The sequence below is a fragment of the Oryzias melastigma genome, linkage group LG11, assembly GCF_002922805.2.
Source record: "Oryzias melastigma strain HK-1 linkage group LG11, ASM292280v2, whole genome shotgun sequence".
Taxonomy (NCBI): Eukaryota; Metazoa; Chordata; class Actinopteri; order Beloniformes; family Adrianichthyidae; genus Oryzias; species Oryzias melastigma.
In genome coordinates, this window is record NC_050522.1 from 22,282,057 (window position 1) to 22,297,371 (window position 15,315).

Below are 15,315 nucleotides of genomic sequence, written 5' to 3' on the forward strand. Positions count from 1 at the left end.
AAAAAAAAAAAAAAAAATGCTGAAAGACAGAATCCTTTATTTTTACGGTACAGAGAGATCAAGTTATGCAGCAGAATGAAGAGTCTTGTCTAAGGACCTCACTGGATTTTAGCTTATTGCCAGTCTGGGAACCAAACCCAGGTCCTACACCAGCCAACTGAGCTATCCAGCCACCTCTAACTACAAAATGTGAACTTTAATGTAATACAATAAAAAAAAATCAGTATATCTTAAAAAATAGTAATTTATAAACAGCAGGTCAACTAGCTTTTTTTGAAAATATTAGCTCAAAATTGTGCTTTCTTAATAATATTGCAAAAAAGAAAATAGTTGAAATAGTATTGTAACTATGTCTTTTTGAAAACTAAAAGTACTGCATTTGTGATTTGTCATACTAACAGCAACATGATTGGATTCACCAGAACAAAATATCCCAAATATTTCTAAGAACTTCACAACTATTAATAAAAAAATAAAAGCATAAACAAGTGTATGCTTTTGGCTTTTTACATCAAACTGTTAGAGATTCCGAGTCATCTGCTCCAAATGCTGTAGAAACAACAGCTGTGAAAATATATCATTTATATCAATGAATGTTTAATATAGTTTATTAGGACCTAACCTACCATTGATCTTCTTAATGAGGGGTTTGGTGTTCTCTGGAGAGGAGATAAAGTTTACGAATGTACAAAGACAGAAATATTAAACATATTACACATGTAACAAATTTTAATTAGATTTATCTTAAAATAGAGAAAAATACTTACTTGGTTGGGAATTCCCCTTGGGGATGACACCTACAAAGAACAAAATTACATTAGGTAGGATTTTATGGGAGCCCAAACTGTTCATAATTAAATAAATAAATACAACATTATTTAATCAAGCAACACTCCAATAAAAGTCTTTTCAATAAATAATGGACCATTTTATTATGAAATACATTTAATTTTTACTTTAAAACATAATCTTATGTTAAAAATATTTCATAATAAAAAATATATATCATAATATTTTTTTTTTTCATGTTGGATATTATTATAATCATGTGGGGTTTTTTTTGTAGAAACTTTTATTTCAAAATTACTGGTTTCCAAAGTGTCCTTTTTATTTTACAATGCTGTTTTTCAGAACGTTTTTTCCGAATAATGACTCTGTCAATCAAACCAGACAAGGCGGGGACACGTTTGTGATTGGCTACTCCTTTAATCAGACATTAGCACCAACTACATCAATCGAGTGTTCCTTCAGCGAACATGATGGTGCAGTACACACTCCTCAACAATAGATGGGAGTATCCAACTCAGCGAGTCAAATTAATTTCCAAAACGATTCAACGTGCTAAGGACAGTGTTGCCAGATTGGGCGGGTTCCCGCCCAATTGGGCGGTTTTGGTTCTAAATTTGCGGGCGGGTAGACATGTTTTGGGCGGGTTTAGGGTCGGTTCGGCGGTTTTTACTTCCTCATCATAGAATTAGAATTAGACTGTCTTCTTTGACATTTTTCTCTTCAAGATGTGCGAAAACGGTCAAACCGCCATGTGTGCGGGAACGCACGCGCCGGGGTGGGAGTGCACTGAGCTCAGTCCGGCAATCGGCGGTGTGTGTGTGTGTGGGTGTGTTGGGGTCTGAACATAAGCGAGCACGCGGCCGGGTAAGCGCTAAATGCGCGGGGGTTCGGAGCGGACAGAGGATGAGAGAAAGACAGAGAGACGACGCTGAAGTTGGCTTCCGATTCACAGCTTCCGATTCGCGAGAACGTTCTTTAATCCTGGTTTGAACTGTCTAGGTGCAGTAGTTTTCGAACAGGACCTGTTTTTAGGTGGTCTGAGTTAGAAAAATACAGTGGAACGCTCTCGCGAATCGGAAGCTGTGAATTGGAAGCCAACTTCAGCATTGTAAATAGAGTCGTGGATGTTAGCGTGCTCTTCTGCCGCATGTACCAAACCGATCATTTCAAAAATGTCGTCCAAACGTCTCAAAATAGCGTCTGCTGACAGATCGCCTGTTTCTATTTGATCCGCTAAGCTCAGCAAAGCTACACGGATGTCACCGAAATATGTCATCTTGGTGATTGTCTGCGTTACTGTCCGGGTACGGTGCGACACACAGTAGAGCGGGAGTCTAGGCACACAAGTCGATTTCGGAGGATCAGCCAATGAACGTTTAGATCCCACCCACTTCAGTGATTGTCAGGCAGAGTTATTCGGAAAAAGCTCATCATGAAATAAATACGTCGTTCTGAAAAACAGCATTGTGAAATAAAAAGGACACTTTGGAAAACAGTAATTTTGAAATAAAAGTTTCTACAAAAAAAAAACCTCACATGATTATAATAATATCCAACATGAAAAAAAAAATTATTATGATATATATTTTTTATTATGAAATGTTTTTAACATAAAAATTATGTTTTAAAGTAAAAATGAATTATATTTCATAATAAAATGGTCCATTTAAATTTTAATGAAATGTATTTCATAATAAAATGGTCAATTATTTATTGAAAAGACTTTTATTGGAGTGTTGCTTGATTAAATAATGATGTATTTATTTATTTACTTATGAACAGTTTGGGCTTCCATAGGATTTTGCCAACCTTTAGCTGATTAAAAAAGTGTTTGTAAGAAAAACACTTACCGCTCTTGGGAGGTTGATCAAAGGAATATTTTCTGAACCTGCAGCTAAAGAAATTAAAGTAATAAAAAAGTACTTAACCTCTACTGCCTATTTTCGTAATTTTCAAATCTTTAAAAACAATTGAAAAATATATTTTCCGGATAAAAATTGTTTGGTTAATAAAATTAATCACATAAAACATATTAAATAATCATAATGTGCAAACTAAGAGCAGTTTTTGTATATATTTAATAGAATTTGCCATAAATACATTTGCATTTCTATAACATTTAAGAATTTTTTTTTTTCAAACAAACACTATACTAAAACAAAAGACAAACAACAACAACAACGAAAAAAAAACAGTTTTTTTCCTTCACATCAACCTCTTCATAAATAAGGAAACAAACAACATTGCAGAAAAGAGAGACACTTACTTATGGCAGGAGTTGAAGAAACAGAAGGATTTTTTTGTGAAGTTCCTACAGAAAAACAAACTTCATACAAAAGAAAGTCAGAGTTTGTAAAGCATAAACCAAACGTAGAAAACGCTGTTCTGATAAATGTACATCATGTTGTATATTTAAAGATTAAGATCATCAAGTGCAAGTTCATCTAATACAGTTATAAGAGAAATGAGATGAAACATTCTGTGCTTACGATTTCTCTTGAACCACACAATCACCACTGGGACAAACACAAGCAAGACGACTCCAACAACAACAACGTCGACAGCAATAGCTCCTCCTGCGTCATCATTTAAAGGAAGATGTCGATCTAAAATGAAGAAAATAAAAATTTTCTTTAATATCAAATGTTTGTTTTTCTTTTGACAAGCTTCAAATGACATTTGCTGTCTAAAACAGACATCTATTTCTAACTTTATTAATCAAATTTTATTTGTAAAAAGTGCTTCTCATGCTTTCTGCAGCTCAAAGTGCTTTAGAATGAAAAACAACAGTAGAACTGTTCTAGTTGAGGAAATAACAAAAAAATAAATAAAAATGTTCCTATTTACCCCAGGTCTTCTCAGCATCTATACCGAATTTTTTATTGGTGATTCTGCAAGTGTAATTTGCAGAGTCTGTCCTCAGAATCTCCACATGGTCTCGTCTTTGTAGAGTGTCATCGTCATTTGGGCGAACCCCGGTTGAAAGCAGCCCATCATCTGCTGTTAGAACACGGCCGTTTCTCTTGATCTCCATAGTAATATTCTTTGGATAAAAGCCTGTGGCTAAGCAGGTCAGCACAATGTTTGTTTTTTCTTTAGCTTGTGTTGCAAACATGAACACTTCAGGTGGTTCTGTAATAAAAAACAGAATGTAATGCTATCAGGATTGAAATTCAACAGTATGCAAAATATCTAAATTTAGTAAAGCAAAACATACATACATACATATATACATATGTATATATATATATATATATATATATACATATATATTAGAGCTGTCAGGCGATTAAAATGTTTTATCGCGATTAATCGCATTGTCCAAAGTTAACTCGCGATTAATCGCAAATTTACATGTGGCCTTTTATTAAGAAAAAAAATGTGTGCTTCGTGGAATTTAGTAGTTCTACATTAATTATGAAAACAAGAATGACAAAATTAATTGTTTTCATCAGACATACTTTATTTTGTAACATTGTATTGAGATAAACTTTCTTACCATTAAAAGGCTGTAACATAAAATGCCTAACAAAAGCCCAAGTGCAAGTGAAGGGCATTTTAAATTCAAAACTTCAATCAACGTTCAGTAAAATAAAATAAATAACATCAAAAATAAAATTTCCATAACACTTTCATGTTCATTTTTTGTCAGGACCAAATCTTTTCCTCCTCTGCTGAACTGCAGTAATAAATGAAATAGAGATTTATCATTTCCAATTAACTTTTGTTTTTTAAAACATTAAAGACTGAGAAAAGCGGGATACACTGTGGATAGTTTGACAGTCTGTTACTGCCGCCACGTTCTCTGGCTGCAGCTCGATGGGGAGGTTCACGTGATGAATATGCCGGCAGACAGACCGCTCTGCTGGGGTTGGATCACGCTTAAACCTCCAGAACATTTAAAACGTCCTCCGGTGCGCTTGCTGTTCGGAACGTCGGGGGTCTGCAGCTCTCGGGACGCGGTGCCGGACGCGAGCCGGTACCACCAGACGTGGTACTGGACGCGAACCGGAGCCAGGTTAGGGTGCAGGAGCTCTCCAGGTCCTAGCGCCGGCCGGTTTTAGCTCGCAGCTCGGTGGTTGGAGACCCGCCCGTGATCTCGTGAGATCAGCCGGTGAGTTAGAGGGCGGGACGCCTGCGCGCGCGGTATGGAAAGGCACGTATGAGAAAGTCCGCGATTAATGCGTCAAAAAAATTGTCGGCGTCAAGCACACGTCAGATTAATGCGTTTTTAACGCGACAAATCTGACAGCCCTAATATATATACATATATACACATGCATATACATACATACGTATGTATATATGTATATGTATGTCTATATGTATTTGTATGTATGTATATATATACATACATACATATACATTTATACATATATATGTATACACATATACAGGCGACAGTAGTCCCCATGGTAATTGGAGCAAAAGGGGCTGTAACCTCCAAGCTGGAGGAGTGTCTACAGCAGATCGCTGGAAATACCTCAGATATCTCAGTCCAGAAAAGCGCAGTGCTAAGAACAGCTCAGATACTGCAGGACCCTCAAGCTCCCAGACCTCTGGTAGAGGACTCGAGCTAAGAGGAGAAAACCACCCGCGAACGGTGAGAGGGGCGTTTTTTTGTTTGTTTGTTTTTTTGTTTTTTTTAAATATATTTTATTTTTTAAATTTACATCTGGAATCTAAGTTATTGGTGAGCAGAAGGCAGCAAAAGGTTTAACATACTGGTAATGGAGGCATTTATGAGCTCTGATGTTGAATAAACGAGGAATGTTTTCATCATGTCCATGCACTCCTTCTTGTCATAAGACACTATCACATGGGGGTTGCTCCATGCAGCCTGGATGTCATTTCCGTCATACTTGTTTCTGTCCAAGCTACGCTTAAACTGGAGGGTACCATTTTCATCCTCTTCAGCGAAACAGCCATGTAACGACTGAAGAACATGAATGTCTGAGGGGAGATGGAAGACAAACATTAAAAACAAACGTTATATTCAGGTAATAAAACATGTGACAATATTCATTTATAAAATAGATTGCATTAATATTATATTCTATGGAGAATGATTATTTAATTGAATATTGTTGCTGTTATACATAACCTTTGGGACTTGATTTCTTTTGGCTGATCAGGATTTCGAATCGCTTCTCTTCTCCCTTCTCGTACTCTGTACCTTTATCCCAGTATTCCTGTTCGAGTATCTCCTTTATCCACTTCTGTTTGGGAATTGTCTTTTGAATAGTGCTGTCATAGTAGTAGATCATTCTGCCGTCCAGCAGACCAATAGCAGAGAATTTATGGATGCCTGTCAGGTTCACAGGTTCAGAGAAGGCCGTGCAGGTGTGCATCAGAGAGTGTATCTCTGTAAATAATAATTATAAAAAAAAAGTGAGGCCACACATTCAGAAAAAATGTAAATATTGCATTTAATTAGCTAAACTGGTTTGCAACAGTAGCCTAAAGTGAAACCACACATCAAGTGAGTATGTAACAATGAGGACATTTCAAGAGTCCCTTTCTCCAAACAAGATTTCTATTTCGAAAGCAGAATTTGATGCTTTTCTAAACAGAAGTCATGCTTTTAAAAAACAATTTATTTAAAACTGGATTAGACAAAATGTATTTCAAGCAATCAAAGCAAGAATGCATAATGAATCAACAGAAGTTTACATCCACACAAATATGTATCAAACATTTAATAATTAGACATTAAATATTAGATTGCTTAAAAGGGAGTGGGAGGACGCAAACGCAACGTTCAAACCTTTATAGACAATTAAGGTTCAAAATTATTAAATGAAAACAAAATCTGCTCACTTGAAGAATTTTGTAACTTTAATAATGTGAAGCGCTCTGTACAAGAAACATGGCAGAGATTTATATGTCTTCAAAAGAAAACCAGCACAAAGTCTGAGGTTTGTTTGCAATCTTATTTGTAATTTCTGAAATATTATATTTTGTTCTCTTAAACAGCTTAATTTTGACCTTTTAGTCTAGTTCCAGGGTCAGCAATCTACGGCACGCGTTCCACCTGAGGGAAAGACAGTGGCACGCCAGGGTGTGAAAACAAAAAGCTATTTTGTCGTCTGTTTGTATTTTTCGGATTTGAAAAGAGTGATCATCTCTTCACACAAGGATCTTTGATCTCCACCCTTGAATCTAGACAAATCTAAAGAAGCTGCGGCTGATTGGTGCTGGTGGGTCCACTGTCTTCTGGATCACTGATTACCTGACAGACAGGCTGCAGTTTGTCCGGCTGGACAGTGTCCTGTCTGATGAGGTGATGAGTGGTGTGGGAGCCCCACAGGGCACTGTGCTCTCTCCTTTCCTGTTCACCCTGTACACCGCTGATTTTCAGTACAACTCAGAGTCTTGCCACTTAAAGAAGTTTTCTGATGACTCTGCAATTATTGGGTGTATAAGCGGAGGACGGGAGGATGAGGTGTACAGGGGGCTGGTGGACAGATTTGTGGAGTGGTCTGGAGAAAATCAACTGCTGCTTAATGTCGACAAGACCAGAGAGATGGTCATCGAATTTAGGAGGAAGAGCACAGCACCGCAGCCCCTTAGCATCCTGGGTAAGGACGTTAAGGTCGTTGAGGAGCACAAGTACCTGGGTGTGACCATCGACAACAAGCTGAGCTGGAGGACCAACAGCACGGCTGTCTACAAGAAGGCCTGCAGCAGACTTTATTTCCTAAGGAAGCTGAGGTCCTTCAATCGGTGCAGCAAAATGCTGGAGATCTTCTACCAGTCAGTGGTAGCCAGCACTCTGTTCTTCTCTGTGGTCTGCTGGGGGGGCAGCATCGCTGCAGGGGACACCAACAGGCTGAACAAACTGATAAGGAAGGCTGGCTCCATCATCGGCTGCAAGCAGGACACCTTTGAAGCTGTGGTGGAGAGGAGGACCCTCAACAAGCTGCTATCCATCATGGATAGCCCAGACCATCCTCTCCACCCAGTTCTGGACAAACAACGGAGCGCCTTCTCCAAAAGGCTCAGACAACTCTGCTGTTCCAGGGACCGCTACAAGAAATCATTTCTTCCACATGCAATAATACTGCAAAACTCCTCATCGCTCTGTAACAGATAACCCACCAACTGACTTTTTAAATGACCATTGTCCATTACAGCCTCAATTTGCACACTCCCTATTATTATATTCTGCACAGTACAATTTGCACAATTGTTTTTTTTTTTTTGTATATTCTTTCCTTAACTATTGTAAATATTGATTTTTCTCTATATGTTAATATCTTCTGTATATGACTAATACTGCAACAGTCTAATTTCCTAGCCTGGGATGAATAAAGTATTTCTATTCTATTCTATCGTACTGCTCCTTAATATTACCATATTTCACCTACTGTATAGAAGTTTGGGGTAATAATGATAAGAGTTCACTACATCCTCTCTTTATGTTTCAGAAACGAGCCATCAGAACTATACATAAAGCCGGTTATCTTGATCACACTAACAATTTATTTTATCAATCCAGAATTTTAAAACTGTATGACCTTGTTGATCCTTACACTTCACAGTTACTATACAGAGCTAGCGGGAAAACATTACCGTACAATATCCAGAAACAGTTCTTAGAAAAAGAAGGAGGAACAAACTGAGAGAATGCAGGAACTTCAAGGTCAGATTGATAAGAACCACAAAGAAAAGTTTCTGTGTTTCTGTGTGTGGCACTAAACTCTGGAACAAGTTAAGTAATGAGCTCAAACAATGTTCAAGCATTTATACATTCAAGAAAATGTATAAAGAAACTCTAATTTCACAATATGAAGATAAGACGAGTTAAGGATCAACTGGTGTTTGAATAATTCCAAATGTTTGAACTTGAATGTGATAAAATAATCAAAGCTTTTTCTAAATGCAATTAATGAGTTTTATGTTATGTAATAAGCAGTAATGATTACTGAAAAGTTTACAGTCACTATGGTATTGATTTTTTTTACTTGATCCAAAATATGTAGCAATGATTACAGGATTATTGTAATTATGTGTTCTAAAGATAATCAATAATTATTACATATTGTGTGAATCATTAATGTTTACTGACAAAATAGAATTCAGAGAATGATTAATAAGAACTCTATTGTTACTTTAAAACTTGATTTCAATGTGTAATTATTATTTTTCTGCATCAATATGACATTGTATTTTGATGATAATCAATGAGTATTATATATCTGTTATATGATGTATGATTGATGTTACTGTTTACTGAAATAATGTTTGATGAGATTAATCAATACTCAACAAGCACTTCACTTTGCTATTGGGAATTTAAAAAAAAAACAGATTGCATAATTATGCTAAACAGTGAAATGAACTAATTAAGTAGGGTGGGATTATATAAGTTCGCTTCTTCCCACTCCTTTTCAAGCAATCGATCAAACTCTACTGACTTTAGTTAATTATCACAAAAAATGAATGAACCAAATGTGACATAAGTGTGTTTTATTTTTGTTTTCTATTTTCTAATTGATGAATTTAATTGTTTCTGTAATGAGTTTGAAATTATTGTTTGTTTTGTCCTGTATTTTTTAATCTATGCTTGAAGTAAACCAAACAATTAATCAATCAATCAACCATAGGGTCATAAGGAAAGGACGCAGCGCTGTGACCCCGCCCACCAATATAAACGCTGCAGACTTTTTTATTTTTTTCAATAAAACTTCATTGCTTCACACAACACACATTACTCTCAGCGCCAGCCTTCATGATCGGGTGATTTAAATTAATGCACACCGTAGAAAAAAAAGGTTGCCACAGTGAAATTAAAAAGCTGTGATAATTCCTGTTTTCTGAAACTGTTACCGACAGTGGGGGTGGCACGGATGTCGCCCTGGGCGAACCACAACCAGTAGCGCCCTTCAGAGTCCCCCCCATTACAAAGCTATTACAAAATGATGTGAGTTTTATGAGTGTAATGCTGCGATTGACCTCTAGGTGTAAAATGATTTTGAAAATTGGGTTTTCTCTCTATCTTTTGAACAAAACTGGTTTCAGGTTGTGAAAGTTTTGCAATATATTCCTTTGGGGGTGGGGGGCACTGAGGGGCGCTACTGGTGTGGCTCGCCCAGGGCGACATCTGTACCAGGACCGCCACTGCCTGTTAAAAGAATTTCTAGAGAAATGAAGATGCTTTTCTTTTTGAAGTTTTCCCCTCTTGAGTTAATGCGGCCAATGGATTTCAATTTGTCATTTTGATTTGCAGTCTGAGATTGAAGAGGTTAATTTAAGTTTCTGTATCTTATTTCATAGTTCTGACGGGGAATTTCATAGCACTGTTGGGGCATGTAGAGAGCATGTGAAGGCATGTAAAAGAATGTTGTTTGTTAAATCCAAGAACTGTTTTCCTTCAAGAGGAGTAACAGCTTTTACTAAATAAAGATTGATTGATAAATTCAGTTTTTTGAATAATAACCAACCAAAGTCAGATTAAACCCAGACTAACTTTCTGTTCTGCCAAATGTCAATATGAAATGTGAACATGTTTTAAAATTAATGTTAAGCTGATCACCACTGCATTTACTGGGAGGTAAAAATGAAGAATGATGCTGTCCAGTTACAGAATTTTTAAATCCCTATAAATAACAAACTAATGAAAAAGTAAATCATACATGTTTTTTCTTTATTAACAGTTGTGAAGTTCTTAGAAATATTGATGATATTTTGTTCTAAAGTATCCAATCCTATTACTGTTGTACAACACACTACAAATGCAGTATTTTTGGTTTCAAACAAACATAGTTGCAATAGTATTTCAACTATTTTCTTTGTGCAATATTATAATAAAACCACAATTTTGAGCTAATATGTTCAAAAAAAGCTATTTGGAATTACATTTTTTTCAGATATGTTGGAAATGTCTTTGTATTTCTTTGTATAATGTTCACATTACAATTAGAAGTGGCTGGATAACTCAGTTGGCTGCATGTACGACGTTCAGTTTTGAGCTAAAATCTAGTGAGGGTCCTTAGACAAGACCCTTCATGCTGCTGCATAACTTGATCTTTCTGTGATTTAAAAATACAGGATTGTGTCCGAAAAATAAAACTCTGCATAACCACCTGTGTGCCAAACGGCAAACGACAACAGAGATCACACGATAGTTGGTGATGGCACAGTTGTTGAAGACAAAATTTTGAATTGGCACTTCATGTCATAAACATTGCTGACCCCTGGTCTAGTTTAAAATTTGCAGTTGAACCTATGATATTGTTAAAAATGTCAAAACTTACCACTGCTTGCGGTGTTTATGGCGACCAACACATAGTGAATCACGATGAAAAACATAGTCAGTCGTTGATGCTCTTTTTATTGAAGACGCAACACTAAATGATACGTTGGTTCTTCTTTTGTAGGAGGTCTCAGTTCACCTTCTCACGCTTACATTTTGTTTCTACCAGACACTCCCACATACAGTAATCCTGTCCTGTCTTGCCCCCATACCAAAGTTTAACCCTCTGGAACCTAGAGCAAAAAGCTCAGTTTTTGTTTCCATTGAGATTTACCTCAGTATTTTCAATTTGAAAGACTACATGCATGCTTATTTGGCATCATTTTAATCAGCACAACCTCTTCTATGTGACACTTATTTAGTCATTTTTCCATGTCAAATTCACACACATAAAATCATGCAAAAACAGAAAATTCTGTCTGGATAAAAGGGATTCATTTTGCTGTGGATGTTTAACAAACTGTTTTCACAACACAGAATGGAGGTTTTAGGTGTAATTTCATAAAACAACAACTAAAAAAAAAACAAGTATAAATGTAGTCAACACACTAATCAACACACTTTTGATTGAAGACACCAAAAACAATTCACTTCATTTTTAGAGTATGACTTGAATTGAATCTACCTGAGTTTTAATGTCTGTCAGTGTAAAAAATTGTCAAATTATTGTATCTAATGATGACAACATTAAGCACAGCGACTGTATCTCAAATACAAGTTGCTTTTATTTAGAATTCATGCTGCTTTTCTTTTGGTAAATTACAATCTATTTGTTCTTTAAGAGAACAGTCAATATTGTCTAATTTCCACAGCACAATATTTTTTCAGTAAAAGAAAAAAGAATGAACGTGCCTTAACTAATACGTTTCTAAAAGTGTGATCGCAATATTGCTAAATCTAGCATTTAAACGGTTAATTAACCTGAAAGAATGCCTCAAAAAAGAAGGGGAAAAAACCCAATTCTTTCCAGAAACATTTCAGTGTGATGACAGGATGAATGTGGCTAAGATGCTTTATTTACATGACAGTCAGCGCTGCAGCTCAAGTTTTCTCAAAAGCAGAAGCAAATACGTATTTCATTGCTATTTAATGCAACATTGACATTTTTTTAGAGCGTTGTTCACATCACTCTGACCCATCAGGTCTCCGAACTAGAATCTATAGCTGTGAAGTTCAGCAGAACTTTTGCTCGCTTTGCCGACAGCATTTTGATGGAGGCTCCGTGTATGACCTGCTGCACATCTCGGCTGTTTCACTCGTTCTCTGAAACTAACATTAGTTTGACAAAAATCAACTCTCAATGTTAACAAAACAAAATTCATGATTTTTGGAAATCGCTGCAGATTTACAAGTAAAAGTTGTTATGGATAATCACATGGTGGAAAGACTCACTGAAAATGAGTTCCTTTGAGTAATTAAACTGGAAGCCATAAAAAAAAAAAAAAACAAGTCAGAGCCAAACTTGCAAAAGGCAGCAGTGTTGGAAAAAATGCGTCATGCGCTCACTCACAAATCACATTTATTTTTATATTCAGCAATAATGCAACTATATTTACAGTACAATGTAGAAGTTTGGGGAAGTACTTATAAAAAAAACCTTACAGTCTATACATTGTACAAAAAAAAACAAAAATTAAAAATAAAGCTATTGGAATAGTTTTTATGTGAAGTACGGAGCAGAAACAAATGCACTATTTTTAAAGGCAAGTTTATTGAACTTATGGGAACTAGTTAAATTTAAGACAAAACTCATTGTGCTTAAAGCCAGAAACAACTTACTTCTAGTAAACATACAAAACTGTTTAAGGACAGAGATGGGGGTTACAAATAATTTAAGAAAACTGATGAACTTCAAAAACAATACATTCGTACTAAAAAAAATGTGCTCATCGATTTATGGTGTGGATTCGTGGAATAGGTTGGATGTTTTTAAACAAAGCAAAAGTTCACATGTATTTTAAAAAAAGCATATAAGATAACACTGCTGGAACATGTTTTACAATGATCAATAAGAACGAAGAGCAAATCTCTCTTTCAAACTCAGACAGACCCCTTTTGGGAACAACCATGCTTTTTTACCTTAATCTCCTCAAAAAGTTTAACAGATGTAAATAATTAGGTACAAAAATAAAACAGAAAAAAAAAATTGTTCGTTTCCAATTGGACTGAACTTCAGTTCGCTCTGAGATTCCTCCATCTAAATACGATCTGCTCCGACAGTGAAACAACTGAACCAAGATGGCCACCGTAGCCGGTCATTAGTGGACAAACGTGTCAGGGATTGTGGTGGAGGACCCAAATGCAGGAGACCAGACTTGGTGGCAGAAACATAAACATTTACTAAATCAACTTAAACTTGAACAAACCAGTAACATGACAGAACGTAAATGAGCAGATGACCTGACAATGAGAAACTGAAAACCAGACACTTAAATACACTGAGGTTGATTAACTAAATGAAGACAGCTGTGGATGGTTAACCTGAATGTGGTGAGACTGACAGGGGAAACAGAACATGACAAAACCAAAGCACTGAATCATGACAAAACGTGGAGCAGCGATGCAACAGTAAATCATTAAAATGTGGTTGGACAAATACAGACTCATTAAAACAACTTTTAACGTAATACACATTGCTTTTCCCAACAATTTATGTGTCATGAACACTTTTCACCGTAACTCGAGGTTGTAGCGTTCTCTGTAACCACCGTGCAGCATGCGTCTGCCATACCAAAGCAGTAAGAAGTGTTTAACCTCACCTTCATACAGATGTTCAAAATCGATGAGGGAAATACTGTAAAAAGTTTGAATAAGCGAACAATACTGGTGAGGATTTGCAAACCGCAGCACCGCCAGCTTTCTCTTTTTGTTTTGACCTGCCCTGTAACTGCTGGCCAATGACTGAAGAGATCTTTAGTCACATGGTTTTGTTTACAGGTGTTGGTCCAGAACTAAAATCTCCGGTAGACCTCAGTCTGAATACAGACCAAACACAAGGTTTAGGACTCGATCTGGAACAAATGAAGCTGTCACGGCAGCCCCTGCCTCCGCTCCTCCCACCGCTACTGCTCATCAGGTAGATCAGCTGCACCTGTCTGTCCTCCTATATATTTCTGCCTCCCTGCTCCTATCACTGCCTGAACGTCTCACTATTCAGCCCGACTACCAGCTCTAAGCTCCACAGCCTGTTAACCGCTCCTGTCTCATGCTTCAGGAATTCAAGCTCTCTGTCTGCTTACCTGCCTGTCTTTACGTCCCGTGCATTCACGCTGTGTTCCCGCGACAACGCTGCTACTCCGCTGGGATTGATTTCCTGCTTCCACCACGCTGCAAGTCCTGTTCAAAGCCTGTCCAAAGATCCTGTTGCTGCAAAGACCTCCTCTTCATGGATTACCCCATTCAAGACCGCTACAAACTTCAACAAACTAAAGGACTCTTCCTCTCCACTCATTCTGCTCTGCTCTCCAACGGCGCCCTCATCTGCGGCTTCAGCACCCCCTGGTGTCTGGCGGCGTTACTGCATCCTGCCTGCTTCCATCTCATCATCCTTCAGCAATAAATAAACTGAACTTCATCCACTCCTGGGTCTGTCATTTTGGGTGGTCTTGTGACCCGCCCTGACAGAAGCGGACCTGGTCCAGGACAAATCATATTTCCAGCGTGTAGTTTCTGTCAGATATATCTTTTGGTAAATGGCGAATACTTGTATGGCGCTTTACTACCTTCCTTGAAGGCCCAAAGTACTTTACAGTCGCAGTCTCATTAGGACATTAATAGCAGTTCCGCTGCTGAACATTGGTGCTAACCTATAAACGCCAGAGGAAAAGTGGGGTTCGGTGTCTTGCCCAAGGGCACTTCAGCTGGGAATCCAACCTGTAATTTTCTGATCAAAGGTCAACCGCCCTCAGATAAAATTGATTGTTTACATTTTGAGTTGATAAGTAAACAGTTAACCATAAGAGGATGTAAAAAAATGATTTCACTCTACAGAGACATAAAAGCCAAAATTCACTTTGTAACACCAACTGATATAATCAGGATTCCGCTCAGTGGCCTTGTGGTAGAGTGTCCGCCCTGAGATTGGAAGGTCGTGGGTTCAAGACTCTAAAAATGGGACCCAGTGCCTCCCTGCTTGACACTCAGCACTGGGGGGTTAAACCACCACATGGTTCCCAAGCGCGGCTGTGTCTGCAGCTCACCGCTCCCCCAGGGGATGGGTCAAGTGCGGAGAACAAATGTCAGACGCCAAGGTGCGTGACAAATAGCGG

The 15,315-nt window shown here is 37.4% G+C and overlaps 1 protein-coding gene across 2 annotated transcripts in view; it reads right to left on the bottom strand.

The window, feature by feature from the left end:
- The window catches only part of LOC112162438 (class I histocompatibility antigen, F10 alpha chain), a 17,173-nt gene extending 1,977 nt beyond the window's left edge, over window positions 1-15,196 (bottom strand). Inside the window, exons 1-9 of one of the 2 annotated variants that reach the window (XM_036214209.1) lie at window positions 14,287-15,196; window positions 5,894-6,154; window positions 5,515-5,742; window positions 3,637-3,921; window positions 3,279-3,395; window positions 3,056-3,115; window positions 2,640-2,683; window positions 768-797; window positions 627-659 (exon numbers count right to left, since the gene is read on the bottom strand). In XM_036214209.1, the coding sequence (XP_036070102.1) occupies window positions 627-659; window positions 768-797; window positions 2,640-2,683; window positions 3,056-3,115; window positions 3,279-3,395; window positions 3,637-3,921; window positions 5,515-5,742; window positions 5,894-6,140 (1,044 nt within the window). In that variant the 5' untranslated portion in view covers window positions 6,141-6,154; window positions 14,287-15,196. Of the gene's footprint in view, window positions 1-626; window positions 660-767; window positions 798-2,639; window positions 2,684-3,055; window positions 3,116-3,278; window positions 3,396-3,636; window positions 3,922-5,514; window positions 5,743-5,893; window positions 6,155-11,048; window positions 11,350-14,286 lie in introns of those variants that run through there. The other variant, XM_036214208.1, reaches the window with a different exon arrangement.
- Between the last annotated feature and the right edge of the window lie 119 nt (window positions 15,197-15,315).